The 25144-nt window shown below is 34.0% G+C and overlaps 5 protein-coding genes across 7 annotated transcripts; 2 read left to right on the top strand and 3 right to left on the bottom strand.

Annotated features, from left to right (window-relative positions):
- Positions 1509 to 6413, bottom strand: LOC109350790 (putative cyclic nucleotide-gated ion channel 8). 2 transcript variants are annotated; one of them, XM_019592097.1, is made up of 7 exons: positions 6326 to 6413; positions 5365 to 5932; positions 4908 to 5120; positions 3886 to 4196; positions 3235 to 3346; positions 2368 to 2604; positions 1509 to 2268 (listed from the first exon to the last, which is right to left on the bottom strand). In XM_019592097.1, exons 1-7 carry the CDS (start codon positions 6409 to 6411, stop codon positions 1519 to 1521), a joined length of 2277 nt encoding a protein of 758 aa, XP_019447642.1. In that variant the 5' UTR covers positions 6412 to 6413; the 3' UTR covers positions 1509 to 1518. The 2 variants fall into 2 exon arrangements, with proteins under 2 accessions (XP_019447642.1, XP_019447641.1); XM_019592096.1 differs by having other exon boundaries at positions 1509 to 2604.
- On the top strand, positions 7435 to 9647 carry LOC109350783 (probable fucosyltransferase 8). The gene is made up of 2 exons (XM_019592088.1): positions 7435 to 7686; positions 7963 to 9647. Exons 1-2 carry the CDS (start codon positions 7482 to 7484, stop codon positions 9444 to 9446), a joined length of 1689 nt encoding a protein of 562 aa, XP_019447633.1. The 5' UTR covers positions 7435 to 7481; the 3' UTR covers positions 9447 to 9647.
- LOC109350782 (putative receptor-like protein kinase At1g80870) lies at positions 14635 to 17163 on the top strand. The gene has a single exon (XM_019592087.1). The coding sequence runs from the start codon at positions 14872 to 14874 to the stop codon at positions 17008 to 17010; it is 2139 nt and encodes a 712-aa protein (XP_019447632.1). The 5' UTR covers positions 14635 to 14871; the 3' UTR covers positions 17011 to 17163.
- LOC109350789 (lamin-like protein) lies at positions 18527 to 19369 on the bottom strand. The gene is made up of 2 exons (XM_019592094.1): positions 19186 to 19369; positions 18527 to 19070 (listed from the first exon to the last, which is right to left on the bottom strand). Exons 1-2 carry the CDS (start codon positions 19352 to 19354, stop codon positions 18730 to 18732), a joined length of 510 nt encoding a protein of 169 aa, XP_019447639.1. The 5' UTR covers positions 19355 to 19369; the 3' UTR covers positions 18527 to 18729.
- LOC109350785 (magnesium transporter MRS2-1-like) lies at positions 19828 to 24842 on the bottom strand. Of its 2 annotated transcripts, XM_019592091.1 has the most exons (7): positions 24602 to 24639; positions 24566 to 24570; positions 23458 to 24067; positions 21809 to 21937; positions 21365 to 21697; positions 21236 to 21283; positions 19828 to 20419 (listed from the first exon to the last, which is right to left on the bottom strand). In XM_019592091.1, exons 3-7 carry the CDS (start codon positions 24046 to 24048, stop codon positions 20189 to 20191), a joined length of 1332 nt encoding a protein of 443 aa, XP_019447636.1. In that variant the 5' UTR covers positions 24049 to 24067; positions 24566 to 24570; positions 24602 to 24639; the 3' UTR covers positions 19828 to 20188. The 2 variants fall into 2 exon arrangements, with proteins under 2 accessions (XP_019447636.1, XP_019447635.1); XM_019592090.1 differs by lacking the exons at positions 24566 to 24570; positions 24602 to 24639 and adding an exon at positions 24713 to 24842.

The following is a 25144-nucleotide window of genomic DNA, read 5'->3' as shown; positions in this document are numbered from 1 at the left end:
GTGGGATTGAACCCATAATCTCGTGCATTTCTTTTTATAAGTCTCATCTCTTCATCGTCTGACTGTTTTATGACACCCAATACATTTCTCTTGTACATAGTGACAACACTTAGAATCCTTACAGTTAGTACATATATTACATGTTTATAATGATGTCTCATTATATGTTTCATGAAATCAAAATTTTATGTTTTGTTTTTAAAAATTTCTTTTTATTCACATGTCAACTTCTGATTAGCACAAAATAAGGAATAAAACATCAATCTTTTCCTAGTTAGGTATATTCCTTCCATTTGTTTTTTCCTCCTTTTTTAATGGTTTTCTAAAAAAATAATTAATAATGAAAATAAATAGTGGATGATTGAAAAATAATTAATAATATATCATTCATTCTTTATTTAAATTAGATTTTTTGAAGAGATAATAATAATTGAAAATGAACAATAAATTATACAATAATAATAATAGTGTAAAATTATACATTTTTTTCCCATTAATAATTGCCTTGACTTGGATTGTAGATATCGACAAAATTATCTGTATATATTTTTTCCCACACTTATTATTGGTTTGGAAAATTATCCCTTCACGAGGCAAAAACATCATTCTCAACATTTGATTTTAAAACGTGATCTTGGTAGTCCTAAACTAATGAATGTTACTAGTGTAAAGTACCATTGTCCAATAAAATATTAGAATTTATTATCTGTCTTTTTATTTATTTATTTTGGATGAATCCTGACTTTTTTATTACATGAAAGAGAATATTGTATTTAAAGTATTTAAGCTCAAACCGGAAGAACTGGTGGATAATAAAACAAGAAGAAAAGCTGAAGAAGTGATAAGTATTAATGACAAACAGTATAGTACTACTTACAACCGAAATTGCAGATATATTGCATAGACCAGTGATGCAAAATGTATGTTCAAAAATTAACTCATGTAAAGATGCATTATAGCAGATATATTATTATATGGACTCATGTCACAATCAATTAAAATACTGAAATTTTAAAATAATTATAGCAAAAGGTGGTGTTATTTTTTAATTATTACTTCATAACTAAACATTGTATTGATTGTATCTACAGGCTTTGTTAGAATACATATACATACAAGAATAATGCCAAATATTTTTGCATTAAAAATAGTGTTATAAACACTGAATCATACTGGTCAAACATGTTTTGTAGCCTAGCAATTATGTGTGGCCTTTTTTTATGGACTAATATACAAGCAAGTTTCATGCATGCATGATATTTTACAAGAAAGAAAAAGATGATTGAAAACACCTATAATATGATAGCTACCACTGCAGAGAATAATCTCTAACACTCTTTAGTCTTCCACTAATACTAAGTATGGGAAATGGTAGTTGAGTCAGTTTTATGTGATTTCTATTACACTTAAGAATTAATAAATGGTAGTTGAGTTCTCTGAATCACGGATACGTGAAACTCCTTCATGTGTTGGTGTCCGACACGTATCTGTGCTTCATAGGTTGATTTGAGTGACTCTTCATTCATCAAGATGACTAAAGTCAGGTTCTGGAGGCTTTGGAAGTTTCTGCAGTCCCCTGGAAGTTGAAGTGTGAAGCCTATGGCTTCTAAGGGCATTAGCAGCAAAGAGGGTAGCATATATAGTGCTATCAAATCCAGGCCTAGCTGAAGAAGAAGTAGTAGTAGTAGTAGTAGTATCAATACGTGGAACCAAGGCTCTTGAAACATCATCATTATCTTCTTCATAATCAGATTCATATAACTCTTCTGCTTCCTCCTTTCTGCGCTTGTCGATTATCTTCCTCCTTGAATAACGCCTCCATGCAGCTTGTATGAACATAGAAGCCCATGTTCTCCATTGCTGTGAATAGAAACGGAATGTATGCTGAACCTGCCTGCTATGAAGGTGCCGAAACTGAGAAGCAACAAACTTCAACTCCTCTGCTTCCAAAGCGAATGCTTCAACCAAATTTAAGGCCTTCACTGTCCTTGTAGATGATGGCAAGTTACCTGCCGAATTCGGGTCCAGTGCCCATGTTAGTAGCTCATCTCCACAAAAGTCACCTTCTTTCAGAAATCCCCTGTTGAAAAATCCACTTCTTCCACCATCTGTTGTGATACTCTCTAGACGGCCGCGAATGATGAAGAGCATCTCATTAACTGGATCCCCTTCCCGAACTACGAATGTCTTCTCAGTGAATAAGCAAGGCTTCAATCGCTCACATATTGCATCAAGCAACCGTTCATCCATGTTAGCAAACAGAGGAACCTGATCAATGAAAATTGAGAAAAGAAAGTGTTGGATTGAAAATAGCATGCATACACATGTCAACAATGAATGAATGAAAAGGGTAACTTGGTTACTCACCCTTCTGACCAAATTCAAACAAAGGTGGCGTTTGATATCCCTCCTAAGATCTTTTGGAAGACTCCTAACCAAGTTATCTTCATCTACTCCTCTAGTGTTCAGCCATTTGTATTGTTCATACCTTCTAACTCTTTCCCTTAGCTCAGCAGGAAGCAACCGATGATGCATCCACTGCTCAGAGTCACGTCTTTGGATCCTCATTTCCTCTAGACGAACCGACATTGATTGAAGGTAGGTCTGTTCAATTCCATCATTGCTGCAATCTTAGAACTATTCTCAAAGATCTATAATTAAACTTTTCTTGTACTAATAAAGACATGCAATGTAACTATCATGTCAAAGCATCAAGATTGTTATAGTTAACCATCTCAAAGCTCATTTGTAATGCTTTGATTAGGTTCCTATGACCCTATCCCAATATAACCACTTTTAAGCACATCTACTCATAAGGTTAACATTATGCAATTTCAAGTAAAAGGGAAACACAGAAAGAATTTTGTGATCATTGGAGGGTTAAAAAAGTAGTGTTGTAACAGCCTTTGTACAAAGCACTTTGTTTTGAAGATTCTACAAATGTATTCTACTTATTCAGTTCAAAGTTCAAACAAAGCTTTCACGAGGAATTAGATATAATGACTTAAGTTGAAAGCTATGTATGTATCTTTGCTAAAACCCTTTTTTGTTAAGTCTCATGCATTGCAGTATCACTGACATTCAAGGTTGAGGATTTGAGTTCACTATGTCCAACAACATATTTATAAAAAAGTAAAAACCTTCATCCTGGCAGAGTCTCACTGTTAAGTATTAACCTACCTATAACCAATATTCCTAGATGAATGTATATTGATGACACAATTTCTGTTTTACCTGCATCTTTCCGATGAGTAGAGCGAAAAGGACAAGCCCCAAAATAGCTATTACAATGGAAAACAGAACTTCTCCAGGGTAGGTACTGGTTTGAAGCCCCTGACCAACTGTACTGTGTAAAGATAAACAGAAGGTGCTTAGGGCAGTGAAACTCATGGACATATACTAACTTCAAGCACAATGAAATATATACATGCTTGGTAATAGCGGCATTTAACAAATAACCATAGGATATCACGATAATGATTGCATTGCTTGAATGCATGAGGTAAAACTTAAAAGTCTCATCATTTTAAAGTGTTAATCATACTGAACAAAGTTCAACTTTAAAGTTACTAATAAGTAATAACAAAATATAAGGCATACTTGTTGCAACTTGCTCTTTATTTTATATGTAACTATGAAAGTTTTATGCAATAGGTGAAGATCAGCATCAAGTGAATGTTGAGATAATGAAGTATAATTGATTCATTAGATGTTGCAAAAGTTTGCTTGATATAGAATATTATTTGATAAGATACTTGAGGTAGCTTATGACGTATCAGCTTTCTGCTAGCATATAAGGTTTCAGCTAGATTATTAGCTAGTTATGCCAAACAAAGGCATGATCAACTGGTTAAGAATTCAATCCTTGTTAGATAAGAAAGATACCTTAAGTTTTGGAGCCCCCACCACAAACAGTAACAAAGTTTAGGAAAGAAATCAATGGATGCAACAATATTAGATTCTATGGCTTGACTGTAGATTCCATATTTAAATGGCAAGTTATCATTCTCAATGAAACAGTGAGTCTTAAGGACACTCATGCTGATATTTCTCCAGTCATCATAGTTAGGAACACGCTTATTTGAACTCCCACAGTACAAGAATTGTGTCTGACATATTTCAACTCCCTTACAAGCATCCCTCCAGCATCTGTCGTTACGTTCTATAGCAAGTAAGTACCACACCGACCCCGTTATCTGTGACATAAACATTACACATTACAAGTTAGAACTATACAAGTATGCAGATTAGAGGAAACTGGAAAGTGTCTGTGTGTAACGAAGTAAATAAGGTCTACCTCAGCTAATGTTTTGAAATTGAGATTTTTCTCTATACTTTAGTATAGTATTGGTTATGTAAAAAGGAGTGGTAGTCTTTATTTTAAGGAAATCAACATCAGCTTTTGCACTGGCTATTAACTAAACTATCTTAGCCTTTCTTTTTTCGCATTTGGTTGTGTTTATGTTCAGCACTTTGTAACGGAGTAGATAAGACCATTTCTTTCTTCCAAAAACTATTGCCTTTCTGTAAAACTCTTCTATGTTCTGTTCTCATAATAGCTAAAAAACATTCAATTCAGAGATCATGCATGCTTGCTTAAGTTTGTAAACATGGTTTTCCTTTAAGACAAAATTTATTAATACGAAGTACATGGGGTACTTAAATCTGCATACATCGATGTATCGAGGTTCCAAGATTGCAAATAATTGTTTACATGTAACTACTAAGTGATGCCTATCAGTAGCAGTGACTATTAATTAGTGTGATATTGCAGTAATCTTCCAGTCAATATCACTTCAGATATCAAGTTCATGCACATAACTAAGTAGTTATGTATGTGTGAATGTATATATTGAGAAGAAAAAGGAGAACTCAATACTAAGTATCATTTTAGAACATGCACTTACATGACTACCAAGCATATACCAGATCAAATAGTATGCGGCACCGACCAGTGCATTTTCAGAAAAAACACCTGCTGTCTTGTTAACCTCTGAAGCTAAAGGTATAAAGCGTGCAAATCTTGGAAAATATTGGAGGATCACAATTCTCAACAATGCCGTTTTTGTGGCCAATACTTCTGTATGTCTTGTTCTGCGAAGATATTTCCACACAATAATCTGCATGAAATGTGTAAATATAACAAGTACAATTTCAAAGAAAAATATTCAAATGAAACCTGAATAATCAATCTGCCAATGTAGAATCCGAATTCAGTGCTTGTTAACTAGTTCATTCATTCATTTCCCATCTAAAACTATATTTTTAGGATGTGAAAGATTATGTGGTTAAATAAATAATAATAATAATGGGTGAGTTACACAGTGTGGCTGAAAGTAGATGAGCATGGAGAATATGTCAAACCTGTGGGAGAGGTAACACAGAAATGAAGTCAATCATGAAGTAACGTTGTAAATATCTCTTGGCAATCTCTGCAGGATCAATCACAAGTTCGCCTCGCCCAAATACACGAGAGGAAGGCGCAATGAAAGCTGTGCGGAACTGAAAACTTATGCGAAGGAGATAAAAACAATCGAAAATTGTTCTCATGGTAATCACAGAATTTGCTAGGGAACTATCTATGGCGAGGCAAAATGATTTGTGATTGAAATAAGGAAGATAAAAGAATAGAGGATCACAAGATATAGAAAGAATACACATAATCTGTAAAAACTTATTCCAATACAGAAGATTCTTATCTTGAGGGTCAAATACTTTTCTCTGTGACACTTTAAGATCTTCTGGGAACACTGACCAGGCGACTCCACTTTTGAGTGATATTCCAAATATCCTCCTTAGTCCATCCGATCCTTTCTTCACTCCAACCCGAAACGATTTCGATGAACTTTTTTTCCCACGGCCTGTATACCTTAATCTCATCATTCCACTTGTGCCAGATGACATTGACACATTTGATTCCTGATCATCCAACCTGCATCATCCACTCCATCTCAGCATAACAACTTTTTATTAGCCTTTACACCAGAAATATATGCAAATAAAAGGTTAGCTTAAGATCTTAAGTTAAAGCTACCATTCCTTTCTTATTTGAGAAGATAGATTACAATAAATGAGAAGAGGAAAGTAATGTTATGATTTAGGCAAACAAAATGGCCTTGGTGATATCTGAACCCAAGAAAGATCAAATAATTTTGAGTTAAAGCCTCTTATAGTAAGTTTTATAATTAGAATATTTTGATCTATAAATGTATAGAGTTTCAAGTTTTATTAACAAAAACACATATTGTAGAAGAATATTGAAGGATGAATGATATCCATATTGATGAATGATTGAAGTAACAGAATTGTGTATTGCAATGTATACCTTGTAAAATTCTTGTCCTTCCTGTAAGCACCACCACAGTCAAACATTTTGAGGCTCCTGCAAAACAGACACACATGTTGTAACATGTTTCCATATAATGGAATGTATGCATTAGAGAGAGAAATAGTTAAGACCGTTGTTTCAGTTATGTGTTTCCCCGCTATTACAGATCCACCTTATAAATGTTTTCTTCTCTCTTTCGTTACTTCATCCTCTTAAATAAATTTTAAGAATATAATCTAACACTATTTGTACGTATGTGATCAAAATATTGTTCAAACTCAACAATCAGTGATTCAGTTCAAATAACAGAGATAGAATGCATACAAAATTTCAGTACAGGAATACACACCCAAAAGTTACACAATTCTTCCCTCACCATAAAATTTTTGGCTATAATTTTTTTCTCAATTGCATATGTTGACTAGTTCAATCATCCCCCAAACTTAACTGTTTGCCATGACTTAATATTCTTAAAATAGCAAATGAATCTATTTTTCATTGCTAGTCTAATTAAAATATTTCTCTTAGTTCTTGATATTATTATTATGAAAAGAGATGGTACTTAGCTTATGTGAGTAATATCAAAATAAAGTAATTTATCTGAAAGATAGTATTATATCCTTACATATATACTAAATGGTTGAGAGTTCATTTCTAAAAGAGATTAATTTTTTATTTATGGAGAAATATATTACTTACATTAATTCATTAGTGAAGCTTTTCATTTATAGTTTTGGTAGTATAAATTAAGAGAAATGTGTAAGTAAATTTAGGATGTAAAGTAGGTGTTAGATTTTTTTGTGGGTAATATTACGATTTTCTATCGTATTATGATAAGAAATTACTTTTTTTGGTTATGTGATTGTCTCTCATAACAAATATTGTTTATAAGAATCAAACATTTAATATTTTATTATTTTTAGGAATGTAATTAAACTTTATACAACTAACTAATGCATAATTAGTGAGAAGTGTTGATGAGATGTTAGAGAGAATAAAAAAAAATGTGGGAGGGGATAATAGTATTTTAAAAAAAAATAGAAAGAATAGAGGATGAGGAAGATGATGTGGGTAAATGGGTGAGAGAGAAAGAAAAGAGTTAAATAGAATAGAAGAGAGGGAATAAGATCTGAATGATCACTCTTCTCTCACAATGAATAATAAAACAAGGTTGAGTTTCACAACATTCTTATCTCTCTGTTTCATAGCTTTCCCTATTTTACTCACTTTCACTCTCATTCACCATAACTCTTTCATCTTTCAACCCTTTCCCAATATCATAGATAAACATCAACATCGAATCTCACAACACCCACCTCCTACTCCAACAACAACAACAACCTCTTCACATATTATTGGTATTAATACTCTTCTTCTCTTTTTTATTATTCAATACTTATATAACATTATTAAGATACACCATTACTAGGTTACCATTGGTTAAGGCATTCGTAGTTTGTGTCTCCAAGTAAATATTATATGGAACACTTTAAAATCCATGCAATGTTTTTTACACTCTCAGCACATCATCTCAATGGTGGTTAACAAATCATCAATACTGGGTGACTTGCTGACAGTGTAAAAAAACCTTTACACTATCGTCGTATATATATGATTGTATTTCATATCTATAGGTACAAAGAATCACTCATTTGCAAATCAGGAGAATGATTCACATGTATCTTCTACTACCATTGCTAATCATAAATTCCTTGATGGACTTCTACCTTCCACATTTGATGAAGGATCAGGATCATGCCTAAGTAGGTATCACTCTTACTTATACCGCAAACCTTCTCCTCATAAACCCACTGCATATTTTATATCCAAGCTCCGAAACTACGAACATCTTCATACACTTTGTGGACCTCATACCCACTCCTACAACAAAATCATGACAAAGGACGCAAAATTTACGAAAAATGATGCCAGTACTAAGTGCAAATACCTTGTGTGGACAGCTTCCAATGGCTTAGGGAACAGGATGCTAACTTTGGCTGCTGTGTTCCTTTATGCTATACTCACCGATCGTGTTCTACTTGTTAAATTTGGGGATGATATGCTTGGTCTCTTTTGCGAGCCATTTCCTCATTCCTCCTGGTTATTGCCGAGGGATTTTCCTTATTGGAAGGATCGTAAACATATCCAAACATATGAAAATGTGCTAATGAAACACGGGGGGAACAACTCAAAGGAGCTTTTACCATCATTCCTGATTCTTAATCTACAACACACTCATGATGGTCATAATAACTTTTTCCATTGTGATTATAGTCAAGAACTTCTGCACAAAGTTCCTGTGCTGATTTTGTCGTCGGATCAGTATTTTGTCCCTTCTCTTTTTATGATTCCATCGTTCAGACAAGATCTAAGCAAAATGTTCCCTGAAAAAGACACAGTTTTTCACCATATTGGACGTTACCTTTTTCATCCGTCAAATGAGGCATGGGAACTTATTACCAAGTTTCATGAGACACACTTTGCCAAGGCAAATGAGAGGATTGGCGTGCAGATTAGAGTATTCAACACTCATAAAGCACCACATCAAACTATAATCAATGAAATTATAGCCTGCAGTGTTAAGCATAAGCTGCTCCCTGAATTAGACTTGCAAAAGCCAGCAGAAGCAGCTTCTGTTTTGAAGAACCAGACCTCAAAAGCTGTTCTTGTAGCGTCTTTGTTCTCAGAATATGGTGATAAGCTGAGGGCTTTGTATCTGAGGAATACAACTGTGACCAATGAAGTGGTAAGAGTTTATCAGCCAAGTCATGAAGAGAGACAAAAGTCAAGTAATGGAATGCACAATATTAAGGCATGGACTGAAATATATCTGCTCAGTTTGTGTGATTCATTGATTACTAGCCGCAAGTCGACTTTTGGATATGTTGCCCAAAGTCTTGGAGGTTTGAAACCATTGATTCTACAGAGGGCATTTGGTGAAACCATCCCAAATCCACCTTGTCAGAGAGCCAGGTCCATGGAGCCTTGTTTCCATTATCCTCCCAAATATGACTGTAGTAGGTCCAATACAACAGTTGATTTTACTTCCCTTTTTCATGACATGATGCATTGTGAAGATGTAAGTAGTGGGTTGAGAATGGTTAATATTAAACACTAGTTAACAAGCTATTGTCTTTGGGGGAAAAATGTATCTTTTGGTTTTAGTCCCTAAAATATATGAGTCATTAGATTAATAGATAGCTAACTTTTTTAAATATGATGTGAGAGGTGACTCACAGTGTGATTTTAGTACTTCTTTGCTCTATTAATTTCACTTATACTTGTTTTGACAGAAAGATCAGAGTTGAGACACTCTTTGCAACTGAGGATGTTGGGCTCTAGTGGTTTGTGGTGGAGACTAAACTAACTAACTAACTAGGTTGTTAGTTGTTACCATGGCATAAAGAAAGAGTGGTGTGAAAATATCAATCACTTCTCACCCTAGTTGGATAGATATTAAGTTTTGGAGGAATGTCTAAAATATAACAACACCAACATCTTAATCTCATTAAGTGGTGAAATATCTAAAATGCTATTAAAAATGGTGGCAACAAATTAAAATTGGATGTATGTGAATTTCAATATATATGTGAATTTCAATATATATGTGAATTTCTTTTATATAAAAAGTTCTCTCTAATACTAACATATTTGTTAAAGGAAAGTAAACTTACTTGTTATAATATCATGATTAATAAATCTTTGAACTACTCCTAATTGTCTTTGATTGAAAAGTATTTTAGTTTTATCTTTAGACGAGTAAATATTGAATGAGGTAAATAAAATTTGATTCAACTTTTAATATTGAGTTTTAAAAATGTAAGTGAGTTGGGAAATTTTAAAAATAAAAGTGAAATGAATTTTGTTTCATTTAACCTTTTTTCTAACTACTTTACCATATAGAGCAAAATTGTATGCATTTAGGATGTATGATTTAATATAAATGAATGGAGGATTATATGCTAATTATATATAAAAAATTTACATTTAATAAATTTTAAATTTTTAATATTGATGATAAAATTTTATTCACATAACATTATAGGCATCATGTAAATTATCTACCAATTGTTTAAGGTTTATTCTGTTTGTGTGTTTGGTTGTAACTTGTAAGTAACGAATAAATATATACATTATTATCATAGAATAACATATGCACCTTCTACAAAGAAGCAGAAAAGGGAGAAGAAGAACGGTGCGTTTAACCTATATTCATTATTAGGGTTTGCAACTCATCTCAATTTGGGTTCATCTTATTTCCCTAACAATTATTACGGTCGTGGCGGGTACGATTCTTTATCTATCTATCTCTATTTCTTTGAATTAATTAGCATTATAGTGATTTGATTTGGTTTATATATAGTCATAAGGGTAGCAACTTCAAACACTGTGCTTGTGTGAATCAATCTCTGTGTTATTGTCCAGATTGTTAATTGATTTTAGGGTTTTACTGCTCTTGTTCTATCATCCATTTATGTAGTTTCTCATATCAATGACTGTGTTTTGTTAGACTCAATCTCAGTAAGAGTCTGTAAAGAGACATTTAATCATTAAATCAATTTAGGTTTTGATCTTTTAATTTTTGCTCATTATAGCCATAGGTAGTATGGTTAAACTAAGGATTTAGCTTAAACAAAAATCTGATTTTTGGAAAAGTGATTTTTTAGAAGATGGAAATTATTATCTTGTCAAATTTCCAGCTTCCGCTTTTTTATAAAAGCAGAACCATACAAATGATGTGTAGGAACTCGGAAGAGTTTTTTTTTATTAAAAAGTTACCACTTTTTGTGATTTTTTTTTACAAGCAGACCATCGATTTAGGTTTATTCTAGTTGTTTTAATATGCAATGGTTTCTCTTTTTTTCTCTTGGTCTCGTTATTTTTGTTTCACCTTGTATATATGCCTCAACTGTATCTCTGCGGTTGCATCTCTGGTCTGGGGATTGGGCTATAGTATATTGCTTTTGTTTTCTGTGTGCTTCTTTGTTAATGTGTTATGAGTTAGGTTTGGATATCTTTGTAGATGACCGTAGAATTTGAATATGATTGTCCTTAATCTCTTTTTAAATTGATTGTCCTTGGTAAGAGGGCGAAGACATACTCCTTGAGTCTTAGGAGATGTATTGTTTGTGTGGTTCCTTGACCTCCCTTTGCCTCTAGAAATTTGACTAATCTCCATGGAGTCTACTCACCTTATTGAGGCTTCTAATGGTCTCCTCCACACATACTCAAACTACTTAAGGCATGATTGTACTATCTTTTCTATAACAAAAAACTACCCCAACTTTCTCCCTAATGAATTCATCCCCAACCATATTTTGTGTAGTGTGTCCACCCATCAACACAATATTCTCATCTCTGCTACATTTGATTCATTCTTTTGTTGATATTTTATTGTCCAACATTCAATCTCATGTAATATTGTGTCTTAAATCTATGCAGTAAAGTTTTCCTTTAAGTTTTAGTGGCACATTTCTATCACATAACAGCTGAAGCACTTTGTCATTTTATCTACCTCGCTTGAATCATGTGGTTTACTTTTATCTCAATTTCCCCATCGTGTTGGATATTCTTGCGGGGTAAGGTCCGTACATCTACTCTCCCCAAACCTCACTAAGTAGGAGTCTCATGCATTGGGCCACCCTTTTTTTCTATTGTATTATATGATTGATCCAAGATACTTAAATCTAGTTACTTAAAGTATGATATGATCTCAATTTATATCTCTATAGTAGGGGATTGATTGCCTCTTCTTAAACTCATACTCCGTATATTTTGTCTTATATGAAAGTTATCTAGTTCTAAAGCTTGTCTTCACATTTCTAGCTTTTTATTTAATTCCTCTACTGAGTCTCCCGCCATGACATTATCATATGTAAAAGCAGGGCATTTTTTATTTTTGTATGATTATTTTACAAGTTCACAACAAAACACTTCTCAAATGATTCTGACCAAATGCTATTTACTTATTTATGACAGTGATTCTTGCAAAAACGGTCTCTCGACAGCAGAAATTCATAGCAAGCACTGAAGCGAATATGGGTATAATAAAGAGTTGCTTCTCTTTCATAGCAGGTACAGCCTGTGGAGTTTACTTGGCTCAGAATTATAAAGTTCCTAACGTAAGTAAACTAGTTGACACTGCCTTGTTCATGGCAAGTATCATGGAGGAATCATACCGCAAGCCCAAGAAAAAGGGTGAAGATGATGATTAGTGTCTAGATATATTGGAATCAGGTTCTTGTTTTACTCTTTTTTAAAATCCTGTATTATATAGGATCAAATATCTTAAAAAACAAAGATTTTGGAAAACACAAATTGTACAAGGTTTTTGTGGAAGCATTCTTGGCATTTATAAGCTTATTATTTTGCCCTTTTTGAAGGGAAGCAATCTCATTCTTTCTTACTTCATGAATCTTACCTCCAGACACATGTTACAGAAGTGTAATATACTCAGTTTCTTGAATCTTTGGATGATAAGTTAGTTTCTTGACAGAAATGTGGTCCATGATCATCAGAGTTGTATTAAATATTCATTCGAATTTTATGTCCTTGATAAAAAATAATTTTTTGGTAATCTCGTTGGTAGTTATATTAGTATTTCTTGTCGAAAACTTAGCTGTTGGTTTTAACATGTAATGATGGTGTTTGAAATGATTATCACGTGTGAGGGTAAGAGGGAATACCTTACTAATCATATTTTGTTCATTTCTACTCAACTCCTTTCATATGATAGAAAAAATACAGTAGATGAGAGTAATAGTATATGGACAGGATAACCCATTCCTGTTATCGTCTTTGCATGAAATGACCTTTTAAGGAAGAATTTTTAAGACTTGTCATGTTGACCCACAAACCACTAGTTCCTCCAGCACCCATGTTTTTGGTGCTCAACCACACAAAATGCAAACTCTGTCTCTCTGCAATGCATTACATACTATATTTAGAACAATACTCTTTTTGGTCTCTCTCACTGCTCTCTATACATAAAAAAATCAATTAAGTCTTAATATATACAATCATGTTTTATTCGGTATAGAGGGACAAAAAAGTAGTATATGTTTTGCTGTGACAATCATTTCTCAACTTGATATTAATATCTTCTTAACTGCATCAAATAGTGTCATAACAAATACTAAATGATGGGGATTTTGTTTACTTTTATGTATAACGAACAAAATATACTTTAACCTTATTCATGTAATACAGCTAACTATCTGTAAGTGGGTGAATGGGGGAATAAGTAAAGTACCAGAGAGACATATGGCATGCATATTGCAATTGCAGATAAACCCACTTTAGGCCTCCATGATGTGGACATCACTCTAAATTAAAGAAACCTTTACTTTATTGCTTTCTTTAGTCTTTCGATAACAAAACCTCAAAGGGTATCCTAATCATAGATAGAGAGTACAAAGTTTATCCTCTAACATTGAATCATATATTTTTATTATTTTCAAATTTTATCAAGTGAGGTCTAGTACATTTGTTGTTCTTAGTCTACTAGCATGCTAAATGAAAGGGAATAGGGGAAGAGTTTTCTCTTTAATTTTAAGAACATTCCAAGTTATTCTATGAATTAATGTGTTTCTAAAATTGTGGGACAAAAGATGTAACTCATGGAACAAAAAGTATGCATACTCCTTTGAACTATGTTACATTTAAATCATAAAAGGAAGTGGGCTGCATTGACAAAATGGTTGAATTCTTTATCCCACCATGATTAACTTAGATATATATATATTATTATGTTGTATGATAGTGCAAGGTGGGACCAGACCTAGAATGTGAGGATAATGGAAGACAAGAAATAATTAACACCAAACCATGTGAAGTATGAAACGTGAACCTCTTTGGTCAAAAATTACAAACAAAAAAGAATAAAAAAGGAGAAGTATCTCTAGATTCTAAACAATGCACGTGGCAGAGTGATGGAACACACACCAATAGCTGCAATGCAATGCAATGCAATCACTATGTATTTACATTTTCACTCTCATACATTTGTATCTTTATTTCCCTTTCCTTTTTCTCTCCTTTCTCTCTATCCTCTAACTAATCTAACACTATGCCAACACAACTTTCTCTTTAGTCAAAAGCACCTTGGGCCCCCCTTCCTTTTCTTTAATCCTTCTTATAACAATAATTATTCTTATAAAAATCATTAAGATCCTCATCATAGTAGAAAATATGTATCATGGAGTTGATGTGTATTAGATCAAGTAATATATAAATTTTGAAGCTGATTTATTATGAGGATGAAAGGTTAGAATAAAGAGATGGAAACCATAAATGAAGGGAAATATTTAAAAATAAAAGGTAGTAATAGTAGAATACAGCTCCTCTGTGATGATTGTCTAATTGTAAAGCAATCCACTTTGGATTCTTCATTGATAAAACAAAGACAAAGAAATCATAATAAACCAAAATGACCATAGATTCTTCATTCATCTTTTATTCTTCATCACTTCCTATGATCAATCAATATCTTTCACCAAATCCTTGAGACCAAGTAAGTACTAGTACTACAATTTATCTCCAACATGCCTTCAAGACCCTTCTCTTTTAGTCCAAAACCTTCAACTCCAAGTTTTTTCACTAAAACAAGTGTCTTGTTCCTTGCACTCACCATTTCAGCTTCTGTTGTGATCTTCTGCTCAATCCTTTACTTCCTTTACCATATTTGGAACTCTCTTGTACATAGAGCTAAGACTATTCCCTTTGATGCTAGTGCTCCCTTGAAGCTTCAAAGATTCTCATACAAAGACTTAAAGCAAGCCACCAATGGCTTTGACACTGCCAATGTCATTGGTAAAGGTGGTTCTGGCACTGTTTTTAGAGGAATACTTAAAGATGGGAAATTGATTGCCATCAAGAGACTAGACTCTTTGTCTTTGCAGTCAGAAAGAGAGTTTCAGAATGAGCTTCAAACTCTTGGAGGGTTAAGATCACCATTCTTGGTCACCCTTTTGGGCTATTCTGTTGAAAAAACCAAGAGAGTGTTGGTGTATGAATATATGCCTAACAGAAGCTTGCAAGAGTCACTATTTGGAGAAGGGTGTGTGAGTTTGAGTTGGGAGAGGAGGTTTTGCATTATATTGGATATTGCTAGAGCATTGGAGTTCTTGCACCTTGGATGTGATCCACCAGTGATCCATGGTGATATCAAGCCAAGCAATGTTCTTCTTGATGCTGAGTGCCGTGGGAAGATCTCCGATTTCGGGTTGTCAAGGATTAAAGTGGAGGGTGAATTTGGAATGGACTTGTTCAGCCAGGACTTAGGCAAGAGCCAAGACCTTTCAGGTAATTTAACTGCAGAAACTCAAACCCCTCCAGTTATTGGTACTCCTGTTGAGAGTGTTAATGAAGTGGATTTTGCTCTAGCTTTGCAAGCTTCTTCTTCATCCAAGAATAGCAGAACTTGTTTTAATGTTAGAGCATTGAACTTGAATTCTATGAATTATAATGCCAATATTATTGCCAGTGAGAGTGAAATCAGGAGTGTGAATAGTAATGCAAAGGGTAAGGAAATTTCAACTTCAGATATAGGAGGGGATGATTGTTGGAACAGCAAGTTTGTTCCATATGACGATGAGTTTTCGAGCATTGATTACAGTAAGGAGCTAAGTCCTAACGCTTCTTTGGTGGATGATGAGAAGGAAAATGGAAAACAATGGGGAAAAGATTGGTGGTGGAGACAAGATGGAAGTGGTGAATTATGTAGTAAAGACTATGTTAAGGAGTGGATAGGGAGTCAGATTTGTGCATCAAAGCCTAGCTGGGATGATGGCAAGAACAATATTCATGAGAAAGTAGTAGAGTTGGAGAACTCAGATCCAACAATAGATAAAGCCAATGATGCAATAGGAAATGCAAATAATGTGGTTTTCAAGAAAGAGTTGAAGGGAAAGAAGAATCAAAAGAAGAAGCAGAGGAAGATGCGAGAGTGGTGGAAAGAAGAGCATGTTGCAGAACTAAGTAAGAAGGGAAGAAAACTAAAAAGTTTTCAAAGTAAGTGGAAGAAAGGTTTGAAAGTGCCTCATTTTGATTTAGGTAGAAGGTTCTACATTTCCAAGAGGAAGAAGAACTTTGGAGTCGAGAAGGATGATGAGAATGAGTGTGATCAAAATGGTGGTGAGTTTAGCTTCAGAAGAGGTTGGAGGAAGAAGAAAAGTACTCATTCGGTTGGAAGCGACATGGATCTTTTCAGCCACGAGCTGAGCAGCACAACTAGCATGAGAGGGACATTGTGTTATGTAGCACCAGAATATGGAGGGTGTGGATTCTTAATGGAGAAGGCTGATATATACAGTTTTGGAGTATTGATTCTTGTGATTGTGTCTGGTAGAAGACCATTACATGTTCTTGCATCTCCAATGAAGCTAGAGAAAGCTAATTTAATAAGCTGGTCTAGGCACTTGGCTCATGTTGGTAACATTTTAGAACTAGTAGATGAGAGATTCAAAGAAGATTATAACAAGGAACAAGCAACCATGTGCATCAACTTGGCACTCACTTGCTTACAGAAAATCCCAGAATTCAGGCCAGATATTGGAGCTATTGTTAAAATTTTGAAGGGTGAGATGGACCTTCCACCATTTCCATTTCAGTTCTCACCTTCTCCTCCACCTTCCAAATTATACAGTGGATCAAGGAGAAAACAAAAGGGCAGTGTAGAATAAGTTTTGTAATGTTTTAAGGTTTCTTTGTAAATCATTTTCTAACCATGCATGATGAGTGCAATATGGAACAAATCATTGAATGTGTTTGCATTTGGGACCTCAATACATTAGTATTGTGAGATTTATGTTGTATGTATATCATCAGATTTAAGTTATTTGTGATTTTCTCAACTAAAAGTTGCATCAAATTGATTTTAAGAGATTGTGTTGCATAGAACATCTAATTTGTTGTGATTTTTACTCTTATTAACATATGTATCCTATTTGTTGTAGTAAAAGCAAAATAGTTCAACTATGTCAAGCACCACATCAACATTGTACCCAAATAATATTCATCCACTAAAACAGCATTGTATCTAAACACGTAGTGAATGATTTGGAAATAGCTAATGGTGATTGTAAAGTCACTTGAGGTTGTGTAGTTATGAACCATAGAATAGAAAAAGTGATGTCATAATCATAAACTTAAAGTGAGTGAGGATTGAAAACAAACAGCATCATTAACTAACCCACTGGTAAAAGTATGTGTCATAATGTGATTGACAAAGTTCACTTTTCCATAATTTTGCATGACACACAATCATCTTTATCCTCTTCAAATCATATTAAAGCCTTGATTGATGTTGTTAAACGTTATTGATCCTTGAATAATACAAAGAGACCATATTATTATGATAAAATATAGGTTGTAGCACTTCCTGAAAATGCATACATTGATCACTGCATCTCTCATATAATTTAATGCATTTTGAAATGAGTGTATATATAAATATATACATTATGCAAAGGAGACTTGTAACCAAAACCAATACTCTTTGTTTCTTGAGATGGGCATAGCCATCCACAAAATAAGGCTTTTATTTCTTTGATACAAACTCTCATTCACTTTTAAATGGCACATAGCAGATACTAATTAGTGTGGATAGATATATGAAATCTATTTTGATCTCAATTCTAAAGATAAATTGCTAAGCTATGAAGGAAGGTGTTATACTATTTGAGAAGATCTCCAAGTTTGGATTTTGTTCAATTCAAAGACTTTGTATCTGCCTCTATTCGTGTTAGTACTGATTTTTCTTCCTATTTGTAAATATTCAAATCTTCAAGTGTTACTATTTTGAATTCATTGTTTTGAAATATGTGAATATCATCATCATTTTTTATTCGAATTGTAATTATTACTATATTCCCTTGATTGTGAGTTTGTAATAGTCAAATACCCTCAAGTCCTGCAGTTGAATATTGATGGATCCAATACAAATTAACCTTTGATATTCAATATTATACTTTCATAAGACAATTTGATACACATTTCAGTGTGAATTCAAAAGTCAGTAGCTAATCATTTTATTCTTATGAATATCAATTGATACTTAGCTTACTTTTCTTACAGAAATGAAACTAAAATCAGCTGTCATCTACTTCAATTACCTACAACTATCAAGAGTTTTTAAAGAATCACAACATTTTTTCCATCAAAATTGAGACAAAGCTCATGAACAAAAGCAATTGAATCCAAGAACAAAAGTGAATTTGGATATGATACAACAAGATAAGTCTTGAATTGCAAGGAGAATAAAAACACAATGAACTTATGGTCCTCAACCACCACAACATTATAGTTTTGATAATCTCTATAAACATATAAATAACATAAATGTAACCACAGTTTAAAAGTATAGGCTATAATAATAAGAGTGAGAAAAGGTAACAGATCTGCTAGATCCAATTCCAAGCAAAGCAGAATAGAGCAGAAGAGAGTATTAGAGAGTGAAGGTGTGATTGGAAGGTGAGTGGAGCAGCAGAGTTATGAGAAGAATGGTTAGCAGAAGATTGAGATTGAGAAGGAGGAGAAGGGAGAGGATGAACAAGGACAGAAACCTTCATACCATTGAAGCATTGGCCATAGCCACAAATGAAGTAATACCTTTTGGCCATATTCAAGGGTATGAAGTCCTTGCCTTTACTCCAATTCCCAAAAGCCCCTTCTGTGGTGCAGTTGTCATATCCAGTTTGGTTCACCTCAAACACATTATATTGGTTCTTCTGGTACCTAAATGCTATCATTCAAAACACATCATAATCAAAATTCCAAAAATGGAAAGCATGATTGTTTACACTCAAAAAAAGTAAAGCATGTATAGATCCAGTTAAGAGAGAGAGAGAGAGACTAACAGATAAGGTCGCCGACATAGAAAGTGTGATTGTTGGACCAAAGAGTGTAATTAATACCAGGATTCCACCCACGATTAGCACCTACTATGTGGTCTGTTCCACCAACTCCATATACCATTAACATTAACATCACCAACACACACATACTTGATGCCTTCCACATTCTCATTTCTCAATAATAACATCACTTCCCACTTCCCCTTTCTCCTTTTATATTGCACCCAACTTCCTGATCTTTCTTCTAACGGTCACATTTCGGATAACAACACTACTATTATTGTCATTTTGTCTTCTATACTTTATTTATTGCAATATTTCTAAAACCATAATATTTATGTACCAACCGTGTAAAAAACTCTTACGATACCATCCATTTTTTCTTTATTTTTAAAGTGTAGATGAGTATTTCTTGAATATATGTTGATATGATTTTATATTTCGAATTCATTATATTATAAAGTCCCCAAGGGGCAAGAGCATAGCTCACTGTGGTAGCATGAAAAAGTCCTACGCCTATTATCATGTTCTCTTTGATTCCACCTCATTTGGCAGAGTAAAATCAGAATATTCTACTTTGAATCTGTTGTCTTCTTTTGTTTATAAACTACACTATCTTTCTGAAATGATTATCAAATACTGCGTCTCAAAATAAACACTTGATTATTACAGCAACCAGTGTAAGGCAACAATGTCACTACATTTTTCTCCAAATGATTATTTCAGAACATGATACATTAAACATGTTCCTTAACCAGCATCCACTAAAACATGCATTATCTCTGAAGTACACAGTTGAATCTGGAAAGATAAATAAATAGGAACCAACAATTTTGTTGTCAATTCAACTATTAGTATACAGACAATGCTGAACAAGGATACAAACAATTCACCTAAAGTTGATACAAAAATGATTTGAAAGAATTACTCTTCATATGAGCCTGCTTAACATTTGACTTTTATGATTGCATCACATGCATAACATTTTTCATGCTGGTCTAGCTTTCTACAGGGGCATGAGTCTTCTGTATTTGAAGAACCACACAAATGCGCAAAATATGAAGACTCCAGTAATTCCTGTTATTATAAGGACCCAGTTGAATGCATAGGGTTCATTAAATAATGGAATTTCAAAATTCATCCCAAATATTCCTGCTACCACACCAAAGATGGCAACAACAAATGTTGCTGTTGTGAGTAAAAGCTCAAACTGGATAAGCTGATTACGCACATTATCCTGTAACATGAAAAAAAAAACTCAGTCAGCTATTCCTAGATTTAAACAACTACACTTAACACATTGTGATTATTATCAATGGTTTCTATTTTAATGGTGTGTGTGAATTTTGAAATGTAATTACTGCCTAGACAATGGAGACATTTGATATATTTATTTCCAAAATAGGAAATTGAGAAACTGTTATCGACATGGGTGATCCTTATCTTGTTAATAATAGTTTGTTCTGTGTTTGGTTGCCATAAAAGTTCCTGTGAGTTGTAAATACTTGTAATGGGGGAATTGGTAGAATCATGAGAATGAGAGCAAAAAATTGTGAGTCATGTTGCAATGGAGGGTTTGCAGTTTTATCCACAAAAATTGCTTCAGCAAGAGTTTGGAAGAGAATTTGCATCTTTATCCGCACAAAAGTTGTAATCTATGAGGGTTTGCAACTTATCCATGCAAAAGTTGTATTGTAATAGTGAATTGATCTCATCACATCCTGAATGTAGGCATACCGGGCCAAAGCACGTCTAATTTGTGTCTAATGTGTTTATGATGCTTTCCATGATCACTATTCACTAATATGATGCAGGTATGTGAAAAGGGGACATGGTATCTTCCAACACCTATTATATCTCAAGGCAACAAAACTCAAAATGCCCCTACCTCTCTGGCTCTCCGAATTATGTGCATATTTGTGTGAATATTGACGATCATTTGTGCACGCATGTACAATCAGTTACAAGCAACACGGCCAAAATAAAATATATGAAATTAACATGAACCTTTCAGTAACTAATATGAAGGTGAAAGTAGAGAAAGAAAGCACACCAGTTGAATATTAATGAAATCTTCTGTGTCATCGATGTACTCTTTCAACTGAAACAAAAGAAAAAACAACAGTTGGTAAATTGGGATGAAACCAGACAGGAAGAGGTTAACATTGATAACACTGTTTACCGATGTCAACTTGTTTAGTGTGCTGTCAATGACAACAAAGTATGCTTCTAGCAACATCTCAAGTTCTTCTATATTTTCTGTAGCACTGTCAACACTCCTCATGCTTTCATGTCGACTCCTTGCAATGCTCAACGTCTTTTCAAGCCTCCGAAATTCAGGAGGTGATGCAACAGGAGAAACTGGAGCAGAAATGGATGCACCATCAACTGATCTATATCCAGCAAAAGACTGATCTCCGTTAAATGACAACTCCATCCGCCTTTTCTTCTCGGTAAGATACATTTCAGCCATATCACCATCATCATCCATAAGTTGCTCTATTTCGTCTCTAACCTGAATATATGCATCCAAAAAAGCAAAGCCAAAATAATAGAAAAATTAAGAAATATGTGGTACCTCTAATTTGCAACCGTGAAGAAAGAAGAAAATATAAATAAACAACACCTTCTGAACCCTCCTTGTCAGGGCTACAAGTCTGCTTTTCAACCGACGAACACGTTCCAAATTTAGAGTACTGATCTTTGATGTGAGTTCATCCAACAACGGATAAGCCTCAATTTCTAACTCTGCAGCCTTTTGGAAATGGAAAGAACAGAACAGTGAGTTACTAACTAATTTATCACAACCAAATGAACAAGAATATAGAAAAGAGAAATATCATATGCAAGCGTATGGATCGAGAATTTGAATACAAAATAACAGAGTTTGTGCATTAGCACACCATCATATGACCTCTCATGTCACCTAATTATTTAGGCTTTATAATTTTTATCAATGAAGCCCATGTTTAGATCTGATCTTAGCTTTCAATAATTTTCCATCAAATGTCACAATAGTTATATAACCTCCATGGTCTGCCTCCCAGACATTAAAACAAATTATTTCTCCAATATGTAAATCCTGTCTTAATCTACTGTCAATTACTTTTCCCCACTCTGTCACAATTAAACTAACATGCGGAAACTCCCTTAAAGAAGGACATATCAATTCCTTTTTCTGTCTGCTTATTTTTCTCAAAGAAGTTGTAAGTAAGGAAACAGGGACAGATATACCACCAACAAACCATAGAAGCAACATTACACATAAAACTGAAATCATCTTAAGACAACAACAAACAACGGTACTTGTTGTAATTCCTGCACAGCCAAGTGATGTTCCCATACCTTTTCAAAGCACATAAATATGAGGTGTGGTTTTGCATCTCCTATAAAGAAACCACATATATAAATTCTAGAGCACATATGACAAACAAGACCAAACTACCTTACTACCCAATGAGGAGAAAAATAGACAACATCTGCTGGTGGTTTGTTTTTATGACCGTATAAAGAAGAAAGTTCTTACACTCAAGGCACATAAAGGAGTAACTGAAGGAGGTGAAAGAAAAATTGCAATAACAATGAACGTTTAGTGCCAACAGGAAACAAAAACAACATTCATCCATTATAGGTGGTAGTGGTAGATATACTGGCTTCCTCTAAACAATTACATCTGGAGATTCTGAGGACTTGGCATCCTATTCCCAGAGAGGGGATTTCAGGCCTTAACCAATGCATACACATTAAAACAACATATAGCATACGTGATCAGGTTAATGAAATTACCTACAAGATCATTTAACTTAAATACTTTAATACCTTTCCCAAATGGCACAGTTTAATGTAGGCAGAAGTTCAATACTATTATGCATATTGTTCTATAGAAATGTAAGACCTTTATTCATAGCAATCATTTATCTCTTGTAGAAAAGATAGTAGAATCACGCTTTAGGTGATTTGGGCATGTGTAAATGAGGCCTTCAGAAGCCCCAGTAAAGAGAGTAGGCCAAATTAAGGTTGGTCCAATTTATAAAGGCATGGGAAGGCCAAAAAAACCATAGGTGAAATGATTAAGAAAATTTAGAGATAAACATTTTGTCAATAGACATGATATATGATAGAACATTATAATGTCGTTCAGTCCATGTAGTTGACCCCACCTAGTGGGACTAAGGTTTGGTTGCTGTTATTGTATATTAAATTACTGAGAAAAGAAAGAAAAGTCATAATCCAAAGATCAATAGAAGTTAGCCTCAAGTTTAATTCTCGACAAACCTGGGAGTCAAGAAACGTGCATGCTGCCTCGAGGGCAATTTCAAGAGCCCTGAACTCAAAAGGTAAATAATCAGGGGAAGTGTTGTTAAATGCATTTTCAAAACTCCTACTTCCTCTCCTTCGGTTCATGTCTGAACTATCTGTCTGCCAGACCTCGCCTACGCCAGTTGTTGTCAACCGTCGTTGCAGCTCCATCACATAGTGCAATACATAATTGTCAAGGGAATTCAAGAGAAGAACCTCGTCTGCTGTAATAATGCACCGTATCTGCTCTAGATTTACTACAATTGCCTTTTCTCTACCTAGGATGGTTGACGGGTAGACAAACAAAGGATCAAGTAGACGAAGGTCACGTGCAGGTAGATCACAGCGTCGCATCATAGTAAACTTGTCTACCTCAATGGCCTGTGAGTTTCCAGATGTATCCACACGAATCCACGATCGAAGACCTTGGCCACGTTTCTTTAGCCCCAGAACATCGACTCCTTGAAAAGGTTGCCTTCCAGAGGCAGATGGTCGATTTGCAGGTTCTCTTAAGTTAAGAGCTGATGCAGGTTTTGGTGGTAGTAGCCGCTCTTTGAGATCTGCCATCACTAATGTTCGCTAATTGCTGAAAGCACATGAGGTAACAGCATTAGTAGCCACCTTTAGTAATTTACTGATTCCAATAGCATTTACACAAACATGATATCACACATATGATCTATTAATCTAGCTAAACACATAGCTTCAGTCTCTCACTATACTTGTAACTTTAAAACATGAAGAGCATTGTATGCATCGAATAATCATATAGTCAATTATATTAGTGAGGATCTAATAATTCTACAACCTGACTGTGATTATCAGCTTCTTATGAAAAAGAAAATATCCAGGTTTGGAAAAACGCAAGCCCAAGGACCAGATGCCATTGGAATATGAGCAAAACATACAAATCATAAACCCAGCAATGTATTTAAGCTAATAAAGTTCACCCAAAAAAAATCACTCTTTTAATAAAGGAATAACTCAAATACTTGACCCCAAAAAACATGTCATCCAAAAATAATTTCAATTAAAAAAAATCAAGCAATTGAATTTTACTATAGTAGAAAACATCCATTTATACCTCGGAGAAATAGAAAAAATGGGATTTTTGTTGAAAGGAGAGTTAGATAATATGAGGAATTGGCATAAAAGTTGGTTGTTATGCAATTAATTAAGAAAGAATAAATAAAAAGTGATAACGGAGTGCGAGAGAGAAGATTAAAAAGACCTTAAAGAGTGATTAGAATTGAAAAGACAAAAACTTGAATCAGAACGCCGAATTTGCGTTTGTGTTTGTTGGTGTGGTGTTGAGTTCATGGCAGTGCAGAGAAGAAGCAAAAAGAAAATAAGAATTAAAAATATTAATTTATTTAGCAACCCTCTTTTCTTCACATTTACTTCTACCTATCATTGTTTCATCCTCCCATCTAGGTGGGCCCACCCTCCTCCCTCTCAATTAATTTCACTCCTTCCTATATGTTAAATAATGTAATTGACAATTAAATGTATTTGAATATTTGATTGAGATAATTGTTCAATTTTATATTTTAAAACTTGAACATTCAAATAAATGAATCATCACAATTACATAAAACGTGCAATAAAGTTGAACTCAATTACATAAAACGGATGAATTTGTGCATGAAATTTTTTTAAACTT

This window comes from Lupinus angustifolius, chromosome LG06, assembly GCF_001865875.1.
Source record: "Lupinus angustifolius cultivar Tanjil chromosome LG06, LupAngTanjil_v1.0, whole genome shotgun sequence".
In the NCBI taxonomy this organism is placed as follows: Eukaryota; Viridiplantae; Streptophyta; class Magnoliopsida; order Fabales; family Fabaceae; genus Lupinus; species Lupinus angustifolius.
Note: the sequence above shows the minus strand (reverse complement) of the source record. Positions and strands in the feature narration are given on the sequence as shown.